This window comes from Paramormyrops kingsleyae, chromosome 7 (assembly GCF_048594095.1).
Source record: "Paramormyrops kingsleyae isolate MSU_618 chromosome 7, PKINGS_0.4, whole genome shotgun sequence".
In the NCBI taxonomy this organism is placed as follows: Eukaryota; Metazoa; Chordata; class Actinopteri; order Osteoglossiformes; family Mormyridae; genus Paramormyrops; species Paramormyrops kingsleyae.
The window spans coordinates 6232991-6254416 of NC_132803.1; the positions used below are offsets into that span (position 1 = coordinate 6232991).

The 21426-nt window shown below is 38.8% G+C and overlaps 2 protein-coding genes across 2 annotated transcripts; both read right to left on the bottom strand.

The window, feature by feature from the left end:
- Window positions 1–446: 446 nt before the first annotated feature.
- On the bottom strand, window positions 447–3658 carry LOC111857771 (C-C motif chemokine 19-like). The gene is made up of 4 exons (XM_023838915.1): window positions 3517–3658; window positions 1867–1990; window positions 1186–1300; window positions 447–938 (listed from the first exon to the last, which is right to left on the bottom strand). Exons 1-4 carry the CDS (start codon window positions 3569–3571, stop codon window positions 909–911), a joined length of 324 nt encoding a protein of 107 aa, XP_023694683.1. The 5' UTR covers window positions 3572–3658; the 3' UTR covers window positions 447–908.
- Window positions 3659–17931: 14273 nt separating this feature from the next.
- LOC111857784 (C-C motif chemokine 19-like) lies at window positions 17932–19622 on the bottom strand. Its single transcript, XM_023838941.2, has 4 exons — window positions 19471–19622; window positions 18955–19075; window positions 18567–18679; window positions 17932–18297 (listed from the first exon to the last, which is right to left on the bottom strand). The coding sequence occupies exons 1-4, from the start codon at window positions 19529–19531 to the stop codon at window positions 18284–18286; spliced, it is 309 nt and encodes a 102-aa protein (XP_023694709.1). The 5' UTR covers window positions 19532–19622; the 3' UTR covers window positions 17932–18283.
- Window positions 19623–21426: the final 1804 nt, after the last annotated feature.

Below are 21426 nucleotides of genomic sequence, written 5' to 3' on the forward strand. Positions count from 1 at the left end.
ACAGGTTACTGGTGATTTTTATGTCGGGTATCAGAATGACATTATTAGGTATACAATGCATTGTATATGAAAAAAAGTTAAGTTGAAATCACAGAAAAACCAGACGTGCTGGAGCAGAACTAAATATACTAAAAACGTTTATGAAGGGTGTTTGAAAAATGTCATTTGAAATTTGATGTTGGCAAGTGTAATTTATGTTGAACTATAGCTTGTCCTTGGACCCTCTTCTTTTCTTGGGAGGTTTTCGTTCCTCTCCTCATTTGTCACCTGGCTTCCTTTCTTTAATATCTCTGTCCTTCCTTTCCCTGCTTTTGCATCATTCTGCCTTAATGATGCTGTAATGTCTCACCACACACCCATGTAACGCGCCTTGGGGCGACTCAGTTGTGAAAGGCGCTATAGAAAAATAAACTGAATTAAAATGAAAACCAAAGATAAAGCCAAACCTGTTTTTAAATCTTTATTTGGTTTTAGTTAAAGTCACATAAAATTTCATTTTATGTCAGAAATACAGAATTATTATTAGACTGCCTTAAGAATACAAAGTCATTATATAAAAATACATTCAAATCAGATCTTTATTTTAAGATTAAAGACATGCAATAAGATTTATATTATAAATGGTATCCAGGATTTTAATAGCTATAAAATGCCCCCGATATGTCTTTAAAAAGCAACTATATATTAGATGCTTTGTAGCTTACAAGATTTTGTGCAGCATGTAGGGTAATGATACCAGTCGTATCTCAATGAACTACAAACAGCAACATGTGGTACACAACAAAAATCACGAACTATGTTAGAGAAAATGAAAATGCCAAAAGTGCGTCTGTGAAAGAAAAATGATTCTTTTTTTTCCTTCTGGTACAGAGACTAAATAACTGAAGTCTGTGCAGGTCCAACAGCATTCACAGCTTGAAATTCTTGCACCATTTGTTCTAGGGAAACAGGAAAAATATTGTAAAACACAGAAGCAATAAAATAAAAATCAATAAATCAGGAATGCATTAGAGCAGTGGAAGAACCTAGGAGGTAAAATACAAAACCAGTATTATTATTATTATTATTAATAATAATAATGATGATGATGATGATGATGATAATAATAATAATAAACTTTCCGTTATTAATTTATGTTTCATATTCGTTTTGACATATTGAAGAATTCTCTAGGGTCTCATTTACCTTGAACTTGTTCTGTATGCATCCGTAACGTTTTTCCTGCAGGTAGCTGATCAGCTCATTTACCCATGATGCACCAGGGGGGGCACACAGCCTTCGGTTTTTCATGGTGATAAAGCTGGAATACAAACAGCACCCCTTTTAGTGTTTTTCCTCTATGGAGTAGCAGACATCTCAGTTTACTATAAAAGCCTTTAAGGAATGGTTATTACACTAGAGGTCAGCAGACCTTCAGAGATGGCCACTCTAAATACAGCGGACGTGCTTGTGCTGCTTCCTCACTAAGTGCTAGCTCACTGGATGTCTGCCTCGCCCTTGATGCACAGGTGGGCGGCACAGCCAGCAGCTCTGGAGATTCTCTTCTTCTTCTTGTGTCAATATTTGAGCTCTACTACTAACTTGAATTGTTTCATGTGTTAGGAACGAAAATTAATTGAATTAAATTATTATGGTGGGACTTGAGCAGTAACTGGCTGTATGTCTGTGGAGTTTGAATCTTCTTCCCTGGTCGTATCCTCTGAGTAGCCCTGTTTCCTCCCACAACATCCCTAACTTGTCCACAGTGTGTGATTGTCTGCCCTGTGATGGACTGTCTGTGTCTGTCTTCTGGGGATTGGCTCACCGTGACCCAGTGTCGGGTAAGTGGGTATTGAAAATGGATGGAATGCATAAATAGATACTTACACCACGGCACTAATGTCACAGCCTTGACCACCGGTCTGCCGAATGTATCCTCTCACAATACGTTTGGGAATTTCAGTCCCACTGACTTTCAGGCAGCAGTCCACAGCCAACTGCCCTTGAGTTACTGCAGCAATGAGACAGAAAGTGAGATTATTAGGTAGTTGTCCAGAATGAGTCCTCTGGAAAGCAGGTATCCTAATGTTTGTAATAGAAATGTTTGGATAAATGTTTATGTGTCCATGTAACTGCATGTGAGAGCAGGGGCGCCGTAAGGGGGAGGAAAGCTAGGACGATTCCAAGGGCCCCTGAGCGACAGGGGCCCTAAAAAATTAGGAAAATAACTGGATTGGTTTAGACTGGGGGGCCTAATATGATATGCTTTCATGGGGCCCAAAATCTCTAGCAGCGCCCCTGTGTGAGAGCATACAATTCTTACTCTATTAATGCCTTTAGATGTTAAGATTGGATAATATCCAATTCCACAGACCGGAATATCCAAAGGTCTCCATCTCTAGTATTTTATGTCACTGGCTGAAACTAGATTCTCATTTCATTTCCTATTCTGTTATGTTGCACAAATTCTTCTCACAAATCTTATATAGTTTAGGTTTCTGTCAGAATGAAAAAGTTTAAAATGTAAGCTAATACCAGATGATGCTTTTTAAATAAAGTTAAATCACAAGTGCAGTCGACTTGCCTACTTGCATAACCATTAAACAGTAAAAATAAATACATAAAATAAGTTGCAAATTGAGGTTGTGTAAACAGAAATTTTGATGTATTATGGCAGATGCATCTATTTATCCATCTTCACTAACCGCTAATACAGGAAGCCTGGAGTCAATTTCTGGAAGTACAGAGCAAGAGGCAGGAGATGCTGACGGGTTTCTGCACATCTAATTATGATTCTCAATTTTTGCAAACAAAATGCAAACTATCTGTTATACCTGTAAGAGTATTCTAACGTGAAAAACCATATTAGGAAAGGAAATACATATTTTTATGGCATTCATAAATACTGCCCATTGCAGTTTACTAACCTCACCTTCTGGTCCCCTGCATCTCTACGTATGCAGCAAAGATTATGTTCTATTTGGCTAAAGCACCATACACTATATGTGATACAGGCTCCTGTCTTATCTTTAAAGTTATACAACATACTAGACACTGTAATATAATATTTGCACCTGTTTTGCTTCAATGGAAGGTTAAAAAAACATGTAGCTGATATAGAGAAATTTAATAACACAGCATGAGTGTATTGTGCATTAGACAAGATTCCCCAAAACACCAAAGGGTTAAATCATCATTGTTTTCTTTCACTCAAATAAAAATTAAGATGGTAAACATTGAAGTTACTTACTTATTGTTTGCATTTACATTGTTATTTAAAAGACCCTTCCATTTAAAGCATCTTGCATGCCCATTGTCTCAAATTAACAATGCAATAATTTGAAATAAAAGAGCATGGCAGAGAGAGATAAGGGGTACGGCATAGCAGTAGCAAGCTGTATACATAAACATGCTGGATTTAGTCATGCAAATTTCCTCTTACATCACCACATCATATTAAATATACATCTTTTATTTTTGACCTTTAGTAATTCCACAATCACAAGTCACTGCTCCTTAATGAACTGAGGAACTTACTGTAAAGGCAGCAAAGGAAGACAAATGCGATGCTGAAAAATGCTGCTGCAGCCATTTCTATGATGTTGCCTGGCGCTCAGTCCCTTCAGGTCTGGACCTTCAGGCTTCATTTCTCTCCTTATATAGTCTTTAGTTTCATTATGAGTAGGAAGGGACTCTTAAATGAAAGGGCAGGGAATAATACACAGATTTACGGGAGTGAATAAAGTAATGAAAATCCCACATGGAAATGAAAAAAAAAAAACCTCTGAAGTAAACAATTTACAAACATAGCCGCAGGTGTGTAATATCAAGATGAATGCTAATAGTTAGCAGCACATCCACGCTGCTAGCAGTAAATAAAAGTATGTAAAAGGACAATATTGGACCCCTAGGTTGCTAATCATTTGATAATATTCTGGCACCAGGGATGACACACAACACAGGTAAGAGTACAAGCGATACTCAGAAGCACAAATGTTTACGCTAACAAATTCAAATAGCTACTTACAAGGTATACAAGGGCTACTGTATATACACAGCCTGCAACCATGCTGGGATATGCTAATCCCACTGGCGCTATGATATATTAATAGATAGAAAGATTCATTCACAAATTTAGAAATGTATTACAATCATATCTTGCTCCAGTTATTTACACAATAGCATGTAAATCACATAGAAATATAAAACAATGAGTTAGTAAGCATATTCAGAAATGAGTTACAATGTACAAGCTCTTTAGACAGGAATGATATATGAAACGAAGTGAATCTTTTTATTTAATAATATATTATCAAATTATTAGTAACACTTTACTGATAGTTAAAGAGCAGACATTAAACTAAATTGTTACCTGTTTGATGTGTCAAGGGGCTCAGTCTCAGGAATCATGACAGCATCTGCAAACATGAACCAACTGCATCAACTGAAAAGAAGAGCGGTACAAACTCAATGACAGGAATAGTCACCTCCGTAATACTAAAAATGACCACAGAAACAAAATGGATCTCTGCAACAAACCAGACATTGACTCAGTGACAAACCACAAGCAGATTCGCCTTCAACTCCTACGCCAAAATGTGTCATTAAAAAGGAAAGTCTAACCATCACAAAACCACAAAACCATTAAAGTAAACAAATTCCCTGCCAGTTACTAACCACTCCAATAGTATGTGCACCATTTATTCATTTCCACACTTAGCATTCTACTACCCCCATGAATATCATTTAATTGGCCACTGTTTAGTTGAAATTTGAGTCAGTTTTGACTGCACTCATAGTGAATGGTAAAATTCACTTTGTTAACACAAACCTCAAACACCCTCAATTGGTCTATTCTACACTTGCCAGGTTCCCACATCCAACGGTACCTGAGTCTATTGGACAAGACTTGGGACTGCTGACTATATGGGGGCCTCTATAATCACGAGTGCAAGAGGAGATATGGACTCGGACATATGGGTAATGTGGATCCAGAGACAGGACCTTTGCAGGATGTAATTGCTGGTGATAAGCTCCTCATCTCCTTTCATAACCACATTATTGTGACATTTGGAATGTGCTGCGACCACATACTATAAAGTGAAATGTATTACAAATCCTGAAAAAAATCAACCCATAAAAGACAAGAACACCTTTCTTTTCTTTCAAATTACATGACGTGTTGCGACAATGGAAATTATAGGCCATTTGATTGTATACGTTTCAGTCTTTGACAAGAGTGGAAATTCCCTGTCCAACCTGTACGGGAGAAGGACACTCCCCATCTTTACACGAGTGACGGAGTAGGTACTTTTCTCAGTAGCTGCAGGTATTTTTTATGAGCAGATAAGACTGGAAAAGAACTTAGATTCCCCTCAGATAAGTTGCCTACTTTCCTAGGGACTTGCTGTTTTACAGCTAGATATTTAACAAAAACTTTATGTCCTATGTGAATTAGTGTAACATGGGATTAACTGAGGTGGAAAATCACTGACAGAGAAAATGAATGCAAAAGTCTAAATTAATTTTAAGAAGTTAATTTTTTTAATTGTGCATGGGGCTCTATTCTAACTCACCCATCTCCTGACCCCCCTCCCAACCCCATGTCTAAAACTTTATCAATACAAGGGGCAAAAATATGTTGAACTATTATCAAAAGTCAAAATCAAGTCAAAATATCTCTTTCAATCATGCCAGCGGCCGTCTGGATACAACAGCCAGAGTAGATGTGCAGAAAAGAAGACAGAGTAGTCCTAGCAATCTTCTCTGCAGTGATCCACTGGAGGGATTGTCAGCAGGAGGTGCTGCAGGATCCAAACAGGGACACATTTAAGAGGTGAGGATGGCCCCCTTAGTAAATACGAGGCCCCCCCTCACCGAAAGATAAAAATGAAATGTCGAACATTTAATCTTATAAACCAGAGCTGTCCAACCCATTGATCAATCGATTGCAGAGTGTAGGCAAGTCAGCTGAGATATATTTCCACCCCAGTAAAACCATTGTATAAGGTCTGGCTCTGCTGCCCCTGGTCCCAAAACAGGCTGTGATGCAGTTTATGAGAACACTCTCAATGTTACCGCTGTGGTGCACGGGATGGAAGGTGGCCGTCTCGCCTGACTCAAGTAGTGTTGTAGTCAAGACCGCCTAAACCGAGACCAAGACTTTGCCGAGACCGGAGGGTATCAAGACCAAGACACTGCCAAGACTTGAGGGTACCAAGACCAAGACCAAGACACACTAAGGTGAGACCAAGACTAAGGCTGGTCGAGACAAAGACCAAGACCGAAAACAGACTAGGGCTAGAATCGACATCACATTACTCAGATCGACTGTAGAGAAAAAAGGCATTGCTGTACCGCTATGTCCGAGACCAAGACAAGACCGAGACCAAACAGAGTCGAGACCAAGACAAGACCAAGACCAAATAGAGTTGAGACCAAGACAAGACCGAGACCACAAAAAATTGGTCTCAAGACCGGTCTCGAGACCATGACCGGTCTCGAGACCATGACCGGTCTCGAGAACTACAGCACTAGTCTCAAGTGCAGCGGGAAGTGAGTTTGCCACAGGGCCTTTTTGCTCAGGGAGTATACACGCAGCGTAATTTACCTTGTGTAAGCTAAATCACCACAGGGTTCATTTCTTAAGCAATAAATAGGTTTCATCATGTACCAGAGGAGTGCCTTGGCTTTTTAAAATATTTTAAATGCTTCTCACTGCACAGAGAATTGTAGAAGGAACGAGTGTTCGTGTAAATGAGTGCTCATCTCGTGAAATTGTGTCATTGGGGATTAAATGGAGTGAAAAGACACCAACAGAAAGTAAATACAATACTCAAACCTAAAAAGCAGATATACATAGCTTAGTTTAACTGTTTTTGCTCCCATAATAGTTGAAATGTCCCCTAATTAGCAAGTGCATGGGAGTCTACTGTAACTGATCTATCACCGAACCCCCTTCCCAACCCCGTGTTCAAGAAAATATGTTATTGATCCTTGGGGAAAATTCTTCAATGAATTCTTCAACCAAGAAAAACTCTGAATAATAGTAAACTCTTAGCAATACTCATGACTGTGCTCTTTTAAAAGGATATTCTGAATTTGAAAATATATGATGAACACTTGTGAAAAGTCAATGTCAAATCAAAGTACCTTTGTTGTCCTTTTCAGCTATTTGATGCATGGGTCATACACTGATGGGAACCCGTCTGCTGGCCTTTCTTGGTTAGGGAGGATTCATCTGCATATTTCAGCTTGTGTAAGCTAAATCACAGGGTTAATTTCTTAAGCAATAAAACATTTCATCAGCTACTAGATGAGTGCCTTGGGTTTATTTAATTTTTAAATGCTTCTTACCTCATAGAACATTCTAGAAAAACAAATTCTCACTGTCTGTGCGCTTAAATTACATTAGTTGATAGAAGGGTTGGTTTTCTCACCGCAGGTAAAGGAGCACGCTCCTGTGGCTAACCACATGTCTCAAAGACAACACTAACCACTAGAAAAACAGAAGCGAAAACAAATGATTTGTAACAGCCAAAAATATTCAAGAAATCCCCTGTCCCTCAAGCAATAATGTTGAACTGATCTACTGACCTACTCTTTACAGAACCTTGAAGAGTTTCATTTATGGAGAAACTGCTCCCTTTATGTAGATTAACGTACAATATAAGGCACATATGACTTCTTGAGATTACAGGAAATAGTTAATTTATCCTTGTTCTATATCTTGTTCTAAAATTTGTGGAATCTGCCAAGTTAATGTTTGTACTTCTTAACCTAAATATCTTCCATACGTGTGTCCTGTGTAGGATCACGATGGCCCTGGAGCCTATAGTCATCATAACATGGAGAGAAAATGCAACCTGTTTCCTACGACAGCAGTGCTACAGTACTCATTCAGTCACCTTGCCCAGCGCTAACACCTTTCAATTCTTCCCAAAAAGCAGGCACTCTGGTGCAGATGATTACTTGAATGGAAACAAAATTTGAATGGGCTTGATTGGAACCTGACAATTATGTAATAGCAATAAGCGACTAATTACAAGAGATATCGAATGCAAAAAAGTTTTCTTTGCATTTTAAATAAGCTCAAATACTAAGGGGTCTTTTTAAGCCCCGGGCTTCCATTCCTCATTGCCGAATCTTGAGCAGAACTCTGCCAAGTCTAAACTGGTTTAGCTGAAACTGGTTAAGTCCCCCCTGTCTTGCAACCTTCCAGTTCTTGTTTTGTAGAGTTCTTACGTAAGAAAACCCTTGGAAAAACCCTAACCCTTGTCCTGCCCGATTTCACTTACAATAGAATGTGCTTGAGACTGGACCCAGTATCTTGATAACAGTTTAAGTTATTTCCCTGCATGACATTGCGAATGTAAATTAATTTTGTTCTTTATCATGTTGTTGCTTTATATACAATTTTTAGAGGAGTCTTATTAGATATCTTGGCCAGGAAACGGTATGAACTGTATTTTCACTGCATGAAAGCTATTAAAACCACAGATTTGTCAACCTTAACCTCACAAACCAGACTTTGACTGTTCATGGTAACTTTATATCTCAGTTTAAGATCTCTTGGTTTGGGGAGGGGGGTCACCAATCTTACAAAATGATTGATAGTGGTAAAGAGAAAATTAAAAAGAAATATAAACAAACATGAAACACTGATAAAAGAAATGGTCCTCTGAGATAAAAAATTAACCATACTTTTCATCTATACACTTTAAATACTTTTAGTTTTGGGGAATGTTGGTAGTGTATCTTTTGATCTGGAAAGCAATGAGTTTCATTATAGACAGATTCTAATGAAGCCCGGAAAACCTCCCATGATGCTCTGCACACATTTCAAATTGCGTATATGGCAGCTGAACTTCTGCTTGGCTAAACGTTTCTGCTTTCTAAGGGACGGAAATGCAACCACTATTTCTTCTTTTGTTGAAGAATTCACAAAATGAGTTTACATGAACTGTGACCTGTGAAACTGTGAAACTCTGAGGTCTGTAGCCAAAGGTCAGGTTTAGGGAAAGGTCATATCACAAGCCAATATCTTTATATTGGGTAGTATTGTAAAAAGTGTTGTACCTGTGTATACTAGATATATCAGTGTCATATTATGTGTTGAAATAGGCAATAATAAATTTGCAATAATACACACTAACCATATGTTTTCGATGAGTACAAAAGTTTAGCATGTTATTCACATCTAAAACATCTGATAAACTACTTCCCAGTAATTATAATCAAAATAACGTGATAAAAAATAATGATTTGAAGATATACATAAGTGTTATAGTCATAAGTTGAAGAGTGTAAATGAATATTTATCTTTTTAATTAAATGGATTGGAAATAACAAAAGAGAAATTATTCAGAAATACATTAAAATGAGAGGTGAGATTGCATTGGTTTGAAGATGTACAGAGGAGAGATGCTGCGTTTGTGGGGAGAAGGATCCCAAGGATGGGGCACCAACCCATCACAGGGCACAAGGCAGGGAATAACCAAGGATGGGGCACCAACCCATCACAGGGCACAAGGCAGGGAATAACCAAGGATGGGGCACCAACCCATCACAGGGCACAAGGCAGGGAATAACCAAGGATGGGGCACCAACCCATCACAGGGCACAAGGCAGGGAATAACCAAGGATGGGGCACCAACCCATCACAGGGCACACTCACACCCCATTGACACCTATGGGCAGTTTGGCTACTGCAAATCAGATTAGCGGGTTCCTGGGCTGTGGGGGAAACACATGCTAACTCCACACACATGCTAACTCCACACACATGCTAACTCCACACACATGCTATCTCCACACACATGCTAACTCCACACACATGCTATCTCCACACACATGCTAACTCCACACACATGCTGGGCCAGAGACTCAAAACTTGGTCCAAGCAGTGCGAGATGCCAGAGCTAACCAAAGCACCACTGAGTTAATGCCTAATGATGATTAGCTTCATCAAATGTTGCTTAGGGCCCCACAAAGGCTTGGCCTGGCCCTAGCAGAAAGAAACCAAAGTACTTAGACACCCATTCACAAACACATCCTCCACACACACAGCTGCCACAAGAGTAAAACACACGCTGTGGCAGTGTGAGCCCACAGTAATAATCAATGAGTCACTCAAAGTACAAGAACTTGTGTTGTGTTCCAATCCAGCAAAGTAATGTGTGCGTTTATTCTAAAAAAAAGTCATTTTCCTGTTATTGCTTGACAATCAATAGGGGGGGGGCAGCTTGTGGCTCAATGGGCTAAGCCTGTGTGCCTGTACCCAGAAGGTCACCAGTTCAAACCCAGCCTCAGCACATCTGCAGGTCCTTGAGCAAGGCCCTTAACCCCCAGCTCCCTGGGCGCTGCTACAGGTGGCTGCCCTTCACAGACAACTGACTCTACAAAAAGAGAACAAGTTGAGGGCGGTTTTATTTCTAAGCAATTTCCTTCAGGATTAATAAAGTTTTCTCATTCTGATATTGAATTGAAGGTGCTTGCATATCATGGCCATGAAATATATTATCACCATTAAGATGATAATCAATGGGACAGTCAGCTTTTTTCATACAAATAATATGTCTGAATATGATTTAAAATCCATACCATCCAGGATGTACCTGGTATAGACTCCAGACCCCTGCAACCAGGACAACCGGATGGATGGACAAAATTTTAAATATGAATTTTCAAACCTTTTATTTCCAACTCTGTCCCAGAGTTGAACTTAAAAAAAAAGTGCAAACACTTAAGGGACTTGTGATCGTGACCTGCTCTTTTTGACGTCATTGCTTTCCTAACCATTAATAGTGGAATGCCCCCGACTTTTACTGGCCAAACTAAACATTTCAAAGGAATACCTTTCTTTGTTCTTCTTTATATTGACTGAACAATAATGTAAAAATTGGGTGCGGCTTTGAGTAGTTGTTCACTGATGGATGAATGAATGAATGAATGAATTGATTTATAACTAGGAGAACTTGTGAGGTTAGTTCTTATGGCAATGATTTTTGTTACGGTGTGTATGATACCTAGGAGTTATCATCAATGAAATCTTAAAAGAATTTCTGTCCTTTCAGGTACAAGACCCTATATTTCTTTAATGCATTATTTGTGATTACACTGTATTTGACCAAGGTTTAATGATAGCACACTGTAGAACCATGAAAATCACTAAATAATTACATTTCTGACACTCCTCTTTGCTTGGACTGCCAATATTGCATAGTGCAGAAATGCTTGATATGCTTAACATTCTGCTTATTACTATGTGAGCCATTCACCAAAGCTTATGTATCCTGTAGGTTTTGCTGAAATAATCTGTACTGCTCCTTCGAAACAAACAGAACACAATGCTGTGTGAGGTTTATCAAGGTGGTCCTCCTTCTTATTAGGCCCATGACGTTCATATATTTTTAGGTATTTTGTAGACTCCCTTCTGGGGGCTTCATATATACTCCTAAGCAAAAAAAAAAAAAAAAAAAACCCAAATTGCACAACATTAAACTTTGACCCATTTTTTTCCCAGAAGTGTAGTTTTGGCTCTTGTCTGCTTCCACAGACACTTTGCTTGTTAAGATGATAGCTCAAAACCAGTTTGTTTGGTCTTTTTCAAACGTAGAAGAGGTATTGTATGAACTAGAACTGAATAAATTTTGAGACAGATCACCCCAAAAATGAAGCAGTGCCACATAGCAAAAGAAATGACATTGTTGATATTTGATCTGTTAAGACGATAGCCCAAAAAACATTTTAAAAACTTTTTAGAGACTTTGTATGAAGTGCAACTGTCACGCTTTAAGGGTAATAATTAAAAGTTTAAGGGTAATTTAATAGATGCTTCCTGAGAAATTTGTGTTGAACTGCCCAGTGTGACCCTATGTCTTTCTTCCACACTGTTCCACCCACAATCCCTTGCGAAGAAATCTCTGTCTGCTTTAAGGGTTATCTCACCTTTCACTTTGGTTACACTTGAGAATGCTGTGTCCTTAATTGTCTTCATTTTTTTTCCTCTGGAGCATGAAAGTTCATATGTTTTGAGATGTTGCTGAATGAATTCAACAAATGTCTTTTCAACTTGCATTCAACAGATTAGCACAGAGGGCTTCTGTGGGTACCTGACCTGATGTCATGTAGTGAAGGTTCTCTTTTTCCAGTGTTTGATCAAAGAGGTTCATCGTGTTTTGTGTAGTTGGCAGAGTTTTATTAGGCATATGCCTGCTGCCTCTCTGCCATAAATATCAGGATTGGTCCCCGTCTTGCCCCATCCAGTCTGCCGTCACCCCATTTGACCAGCAGGTGTCACTAGCCATGCCATCTCCCATTGTTTTTCAGGTTTGTTCTATTGCTAGTTTGTTCCCCTGTTCCCTGGCCCTCTGTGTGGCTGAATGGGCGGTTGTTAAGTGAGCATCTTTTCCATCATGGGTTCAAGGCTGGTAAGAGGCCAGCCTCAATTCATTCAGTGTTTTGTGTTTTGTACCAAGTCTTGTAATCCCAGTCTCTCCTAGTGTCTGAACCCTAAGTGTGTGTTAATGAGCCTCACCTGTGCTTCGTTGTTCCCAGCATCAGTGTTTGGTTAATTGTTATGGGCTGCACCTGCCCCTCATGCAGCCCTTGTTATCTGTGTTTTGGTGTCTGCCCTCAATCTGTTCCCCAGTTGGTCATTGTGTTTGTTCCTGTGTTGTGTTGGTGCTTTCTGCTTGGTTCCTATGTCTTTCTTGACTGTTTTACCCGAAGGTGTTTCATGTTTGTTATAGCCTGTTTAGTTCTAGGTTTACATCTGTAGAGATGTGGGTCTCTATATCTAGTTCAGCTTCTTTCCCAAAATGCTCTGGGCCTGTTTTCTTTTCTCTGATGTATATCTCAAGGTTAGTAGGGGCAGATCAAGAGACCTCTTGTTTTCTATAAACACTGTGGGTTTATCACATGAACATATTTTTTTAATTATCATGCAAGTTGTATGATAATTACTTGCGTGAGGCCCTATTTCCAAACCATGTTTCCTCTCCAAAATCATTATTACCCTAAACAAGTTGTTGTAACTTTACTTGTATGGTTTGGGGGATGTAAGTGTCACCTTGTTGTATTCGTAGCTGTGACAGTATTTGTGACTTAGAGGAACACTGCCCAAGACCATTCAATAAACCTGTCAGCTGAGCTGATCCTGTCACATGTCTGACAGCCATGGCTAATATATAGTGTTTGGATATGAGCCATCTCTCCTTCATTGAGAGCTTTAGAGTATCTTGGCAAGTTGATACAATCGTCTCAGCCCTCTCTTAGTGAACATTCGGTCTTTCATTCAGGGTACCCCCAGGGTTCTCCAAATTACATTTTAGACTTTTTAAGATTTTTTAAATACCACTTAAAATGAAGTTTAATGCCAACATTACATCCATACTGGCAAAAGTATGACGAACATAGCATAAAATCAGTATGGATTTCAAGCTTTAGAAAATAATTTGCAAATATTTGGCAAGCAGAATAAAATCTCTCGTGACTCCCAACCTTATGGAAACAGTGGAATATTGATACAAAATCGGCAGAAACTGGAGACCTTCTACGAAATGACTTTAGTTTGAACCAAGGCATTTCAGAAATTCATTAGGATGATAAGACAGTCTGGACTCCATGTGCTGATAGCAGTGAGTCTGGACACATTTTTACTTAATACTCAATTCAATTATTTGTTTACTTTTGGGTTTAATAAAAAAAAAAACAATTTAGTTCTTTATTAGTGATGTGTGTGGTCCATAAAATACACCACTATTTAACTGATGCCATATAATTACAATGAAATCGATACCTATACGCAGTGATTTATTGACATTTATCAAGTATGTAAAATGTGTAAATGTCTTTAATAGCTTGTGTCTGAAACGGAGTTGAGAGTTAGCCTATCAAATGTTTACAGGAATTGAAATTTGTTTCTCAGAATGGTGGAGAAATTGAATTCACAAACAAATAAATCCATCGGTTCTTCTGCAGTGTGACCATACATGATCAAGTTAGGAAAAGCGATAGAATAACATAGATTTTTTTCACTCAGATCTATTCAAATTTGTTGGCGAGAGTTAAAGACTAAGTTTTTTGATGGCTCCCTTGCTCCCTTGATGACCCGCTGTCTAAAGTTGAAAGTTCATGAAACTGAGGAGGGATGGAACAAGTGAGTGAGCGAGGAGGGCAGCATGGAAGTGGTATTGGGACACACTTGCATTCTCAATGATGTACCATGCTCCACCTGTATGTATGAAGTGGTCACTGAAGTATAAATTTTTATGCCGCATCATGTGTGGGCGTCACCAAAGGTGGATTTCTCTTCCGCAAAGGGTACTGAGAGAGTAGTGAGAGAGAGTGGTGAGAGAGAGTGGTGAGAGAGAGTGGTGCAAATAAGGGTTTTGGAATACGGGCCCATATTTGCACCACCCTCCCTTGGTACCTTTCCTTCGCCCCAGAAGTTTTTCTGAATTCCAGATGTTTCACATTGCTGCAGATTCTCCTTCACCCTCTTCCGGTTACATTTTTGAGTGACATATTTCTCATATCTGCGTATTATGCACTGCCTAGGAAGCAGTTCTGCTCTCTTTAAGTTACCCAGAACCTCCGTTGTGGTTGAGCGCAGAACTCTAACCTTTGGTGGATTATTGTACCTGTACACTGAGTACGTACTTCCTCATCAAATACATTGTAATGGGAAACAAAATGAAGGGGGAGGGGGTGTTTTGGGGGGAGATGGAGAGAGAAATATGTGATGACTGCTTGGACTGTGGTAGGAATGATTCCAAAATGATAGCTTGTTTACAACTCTCTTAATCTGCTTCCCCAGGTAACCCCAGGTGCTCAGCCCTGCTGTCAAGCATATTGTATGATTCTTATGTTGTTGTTATTGTGTCTATATGAAATATTACTGGTGGTATTAACTGTAAAAGGTTTTTGCTGTAACCCTGTTATTGACCGTGCGGCGGGGTATTTGTATGCACATGCGTGGGACTCGGGAATTCGTGGTGAACACCGGATAATAGGGCTTGCCCGAAAGCCACTGTGTAAGTCGAACCCTGGATATGCCCTTTGTCGTACAACTTGCTACATGCATGCAATACTCCATATTTTCCCCTTATGCATCCAGGCATGCTAGCTACGTTTTACACACGAGTTTATGCAAATTAGATGCCCGACATCAAATGAGATGGATGAAGTAGTTTGTTTGAGCATTCTTCTGAAGAGATAAAGTTATACATTAGAAGCTCATAAAGTAGTTATATGATGTGAATCTTTGGATGAGTGAGGCATAAGGTGTTGTGCAGTATAAAACCTTTTATATGCGAAATGCAAAATGAGTGCTGAGGAGTATCTGCCCCCCCCCCCCCCACCCCTGGATCAGGCCTGGCTGAGATTTAAAAAAAACCCCAGTGGAGGCAGATTTCAGGTGATGAGCTGGGAGGAGCCAAACTAAAGAAAAATAACACACACAAAATCACACAGTGTAGTTGTGCAATTAAGTCTTTTGGGAAATGTGAGGATTAGAGTATGTGCCAGTCCCATGTATTGTGCAATTGCCCCATATTGAAAACTAAATTGTGCTAACAATGCAGAGCTCGTGAGTTTAAATACCAGGGAGCATAAATTGTAGCCCTTCCCTATACCGTAAGTTGTTTTTGATAAACATGCCGGTTAATGGAAAATTAGTTAAATGTACACTGAGCGTATGGAAAAAAAAACAACCGTCAATGGACCTGCCAGGGCTGTACGTAACATTAATGTGTTAAAGTTCATACTGTTACGTCACGGAAAATGTTGGTTGTAGTGCAAAAGAGAAATAAATATAATATCAATCAATTAACGAATACAAGAGATTATAGGTAGGATATATATTAAAAAGTGACAATTGAAACATGCATATATAAACAGTGCAAATTGATATTATGGTTATTGTGATAATTGATTGAATCAACACATTGACACTGCAAAGCTATTCACACTCGGACGTGCCATCATCACCCACCCTCACTCTTAGACTGGGGAGCCCGTTTCAGTCCTGGTAGGAGACCAACATGTAAGTCCCAAGAAAGTGCCGGCCGATGCGCGCTCTATCCCACGGCTGAGCTCCGGTCAGTATCGAGATCTCCCCCTTCCTTTATACTACATTTTGGGCATTACATGTGGGCAGAGGACGAGCTGGCCAGGCTCACCCCTCCCCTCAGGCAATGCGTTCTCAATTTTCCAATTTTGTCTGAGTAATGCCGCCTGCAGTTTCAATCGGAAATGATAAAACAAGTTTCTATAAGCAACATATCCCCCCTCCTCCTAAGGATGGGAGTAATTGTTCTACACGCACTGACACACTGGGTGCAGGTCCCAAAATAATTAGACGAGTATCCTTGAGCAATGCTTTCCCTTCCCATGAAGATAAGGCAGGTGTCTCATACACTGACCAGTGATGTACAGAACATATTGAGCAACACCTTTCCCTGTCCTCAGCAAGCCCCTCCAGAACCCAGGGAAACATGGTAAGCGTCCTTGAATAGGGTAAGCATCCCAGAACGAGGATTCTTTCACATAAGATAAGGATACTCTGAAACCAGTCATTTGTGAGAAACAAGTTATATAAGTGATCAGAAAGAGAGGAAAAAAACCATGCTTATGTGGTTTTATCCTTAATACAATAATATTATAGGTGAATCATGGACAACGTATCTGAATCTCAGGATGATCAGTCCATACACGATCAGAATCAATCAATACTTCAATCACCTCATAAGTATGACGGTAACAGGAGGACAATGTTTAATTCTAGGCAACGTAGTCGTCCGTAAGTGCGTCCTAATACAAGCATGTTACATATGATTAAACTGTACTCATGTGCTGTGAGTGGTATGCCCTGTGATGGAGTGGGATCCCAGTGTGCACTGTCTCACATGATTCCTGCTCTGTTGTAACTTGCACTGGATGAAAAGTTGAATAAAATCATTCCAACAAGGCATCTAGATTGAAGACCAGTTATGTTAGGCAAGTAAATTTTTTGTATAGCTGACTGCAAGTGAGCCTGACGTTACTGCCTATGTCTTCATACTGTATTTCTCTCACATCTTAGTATCAGCATTTATTACTGAGCCACTGCAATGCTTGTACCAATGCTTGTGTGCCTCAGTAAGGCTTCCCATATGGATTCACAAATACAGAGACCGTACAGACTTGCCAATGTAATGCAGTGTTACTCTCCTACCTTCCAGCACCATTAATCCATGACACATAGAAAGGGCATGAAACAGCTGTTTGACCTTTGACCTCAGAGTTTTTTTTACTCATACCTACCACAGTAGTGCTTCTAACTTCTTTTTTGGTTTCAGACACTATTCACCATGTAGACTACTAATGCTATACCATGAACGGGTCTGATGCCTAAGGATGACAGTTTTTTTGTTAAATGATTTGAGGCATCTAGGTTGGCTGCCATATTTTAGTTAAATTAAGTACCTATTAAAGCACCTTAGTTACAACAGACCCCATGTGTTAGAATAATATAATTATCTATAAAACTACAAAACTTGGCCGTATAATTAATGGAATTAATTCAGCAAAGTAACTAACCTCCATTAAAATATCTACACTCACTGAAATCATCAAGGAAGCCAGATTTATACATATAAGAACATAAGAAATTTACAAACGAGAGGAGGCCATTCAGCCCATGAAGCACGTTTGGGGAGAACTTAACTAATAGCTCAGAGTTGTTAAAATCTTATCTAACTCTGATTTAAAGGAACCCAAGGTTTTAGCTTGCGCTACACTAACAGGAAGACTATTCCATACTCTAACTATATGCTGTGTAAAGAAGTGCTTTCTCAAATTCATTTTAAAATATTCTCCACTATCTAGTGGCTAATATTTAATAGCATAAAAACTGTGTTGTTGTGTATGTGTTAGACATTTTAAAAAGGAAGCCAACATTTGGTTAAATTTACCATTAATATTGTTTTTATTAAAAAAAAATCACATTATGATAATCATTATTTACATACAGTATTTTAACACAATGGAAACAGATACATGACATGCAGCATGTAAATCTTTCATTCTGTTATGCAGAAGATAACATGCCTGAAGAAATGACAGCAAGATTATGAACTATAGTACAGTAGCTTATTATCAGGTGTGTTAAGAGACTGTTTATTGTCGTAACGTCATTCAGCCGTACAAATGATGGCCTGAATGCAAACTCAACAGCAGTTCCTGGTTAATAATTTAGGCCTCATCGCGGGAGGATGTGCCGATATGCTTGGCGTGGGTCGAGAATGCTGAGTGCTGTTATTTATGCTCCGCGCGCTGCCAAGAAATGGGGAGAGAGAAAAAAAAAAGATTAAGATTTAATGGTAGAATTCTGGAAACAGGAAATTATACTGCAGTCAAAGGGCAGAGATTACTGAGTCAGTAAAGCCGCAATAAATCACAGAGAAATCCCCTAATATGTCAGCAAGATAAAGAATTAAACGTTATATTTAATAACATTAAATGCACTGGATTTTAAACTAATAATGAGCACGTGCCCTTTGAAAACACTGGCATTAAACATATACAATAAAAATATATCTTACCAGTTCTCTTGGATTTACCATTCTTCTTCTGCAGCTTTTTGATGAGTTTTTCTACCCAGTGGCTTTCGTGTGCTGGGGGTGCACACAGTTTGAATCCCCTTTTAGTGGTGAATCTGTGAATATAAGTTGTTCATATTTAGTAATAGTCAGTATATTGTATGTTGAAATTCCACTGTGGTGGGAACCTTGGTTTCTGCTGTTTTTGTATTTGGTTTTGAGTGTGAATCTGTGTTCAATGATCATTTTTCCAGGCTTTAACCAATGAACAATTGAATATTTGGGTATGGTTAATATCCTTATATGCCTCATACAGTGGGGAATCATTCGATAATCTGCAGGTATTATCTAGGAAAATATAAGTAATGATATAAAATCATCTCATACTTACACAGTTGCAGAGATCATGCAACCTCCCTCGACTGTCTGTATCTTGAAGGATTTCACTATTCGGTTTGGAATTTCTTTGTTTTTAGTGGTCAGACAACAGTCCACTGCTGCATCGGCGTTTGCTGTTGAGGGATTCAGTGCAGAATTAGTGCCTTTATCTTATTTACATGCGTATGTTAGAATAGCCATCCATTCATTTTTCTAACCATTAATCAGTGTAGGGCATGGATAGTCGAGTGGTTCATCACCAAGCAATTAAATCATTTTGAGATGCAGAAATCAGATAAAATGTAAAATTTTGTTGACATAATGTCCAACGAAAAAGTCTTACTTTATATTTTGCCAGAGTGAGACTTGGAATAAATTTCTTAATTTGACAGCATTTCTAAGAACGCTAACCTAAATGCAAAGACTGCCAAGACTGATAACAGAAAAGATTGCAGTTCTGGATACATCAGAAGTATACAGATATAATTCTATAAATTGGTAATGGCATAATGCTTAACTGATTTCTTACCTTCTGAGTAGCTGCAGAGAACTGAGGCTAGGCAAAGGAGAGCAATCAGTCGGAATGCCATGGTTACAAAATTCTTGGTATTCTGTCTGATGAATAGTGTGCCGGTCTCAGGACTTGCTCATCCAAAGTAACGAGGCTCAGGTGTATATATACTGACACAGCAGCAAGATTTCACTTTCATTTGGCCCGAGTCCTCGCTGTCACCGCCTACTCCAGTAACTAACGTGACTTAAAAAAAACAAAAAAAAAAACACACCTGTCATCAGGTTTCATGGATTACTTTGAAATAAATAAACCATCAACAAAATAAATAATTAAAGATGTAAGACTGATTTCGTTTGTTTAGCTATGAAAATTAATATCAGAGAAACACTGAAATATCCCAGTTAAAGTTTAATTCTCCTTTTATATTTCAGTCTACCTCTGAAATGAACATAAATTGCTCCAATAAAGTATCCAATAATATGAATGGATACATTTAAGAGCCAAGTGCATTGCTGTTGTTGCGGTAAAGTTCAATTTCTTTTTCATGGATAAATTTGTCCTCATTAATGCACCAAAGTTAATCAGTGTAGTTAATGATGAAAAATAATGTTCATCAAATGTTGTCTATATGCTCAGAGGGCTAAGCCTCTGTGCTTGCGATTGGAAGGTTGTTTTTTCAAGGCCTCTGCAGAATACCCACATGTCCCTGGGCCCCTGAGTAGGGGTCCTCCAGGCATGTAGTGTACTGCCTGACCTTGTGATCCCCTCCCTTATTCTCACCTGTATGTGTATGTATTTCATGGAGAGATGGGGTAGGTGAAATGAGAATTTCCTTATGGAGATTAATAAAGTTACTCTATTCTATTCTATTCTATTCTATTCTATTGTCATAGTAAAAAATATGGGACACTTTGTTGCTTGAAATGCAGAAATATACCTATCCCAGAATTTAGGGTTTGGGTGTAAAAGTTTGTTGGCACACAAAAATACATATGTTAAGGGGACATTCTTATGTTGAAGGCGATTATTTATTTAAATTTATGCTATGAAATGCTTTGGCACAATGCATGGATTCATTGCAAGTATGCACAGAAGGACAAAAAGTGAACAGAATATTTTTGTTATGAAAAAGTTCATTATTTTTTATTATGGAGAGGATTATAGTGATAGTACTGTTGCTGGTGAAGACCTTCAGCCTTCACCAGGGATGGAAAGCAAATGATTACAGGGCTTTTTAAGCAGAGAACCGGTTCAGGGAAAATTAGGTCATGGGAGTGGGAGCAGGGCTGGGAATTTTGTGCTCTGTTGATCCTTGGGCTGGGTGCTTGCATGTTAGGGTGCATGGGTTTTGTGTGTGTCTGTGTTTGTGTGTTTGTGCATGCACATATATATGTGCACGTGTGCGTGTGTATTTCATGCATGTTTGCTTTCACCAGTGCATGCACACATGCATGCTGTGTGTCCTGAGAAGCTCTTTGACATGACATCCTTCAAACTGATATGTTAATTGCACAATGTTTGTCCCCTTGCCTAACCTGCTTGTCGGTTCTCAAGTTTATCAAAGCAAAATCCAGGTTTCCAGTAAGAATCCAAAGCTTTTTTTATGTGAAGGATCATTATGGGATTGTTATATATTAGGTTAATTCTGTTTTTCTCTGAGACAAACCACTGTGCTAAATCATTTTCAAAAGAACATCAGACTATAGCCAAAAATAATACTGGGTGACCTGATATCAGTGGATGAATGGAAAGCTCAGGACTGATTCATATGGGAACTAAATATTTATTATTTCCAGCTAATTTTGTATCAGATTGCGCTTATTGTTCTGGTTAAGAAATGCATCATCTTTTGAAGAAGGCTTATAGTTGGAAAACATGCAAATATTGAAAATTGCATTACAAACAATATTAATTTTGCTTAATCTATTAAATAAAAAACCTCTTGTGATACATGTGCATAAAAGGAGGCGG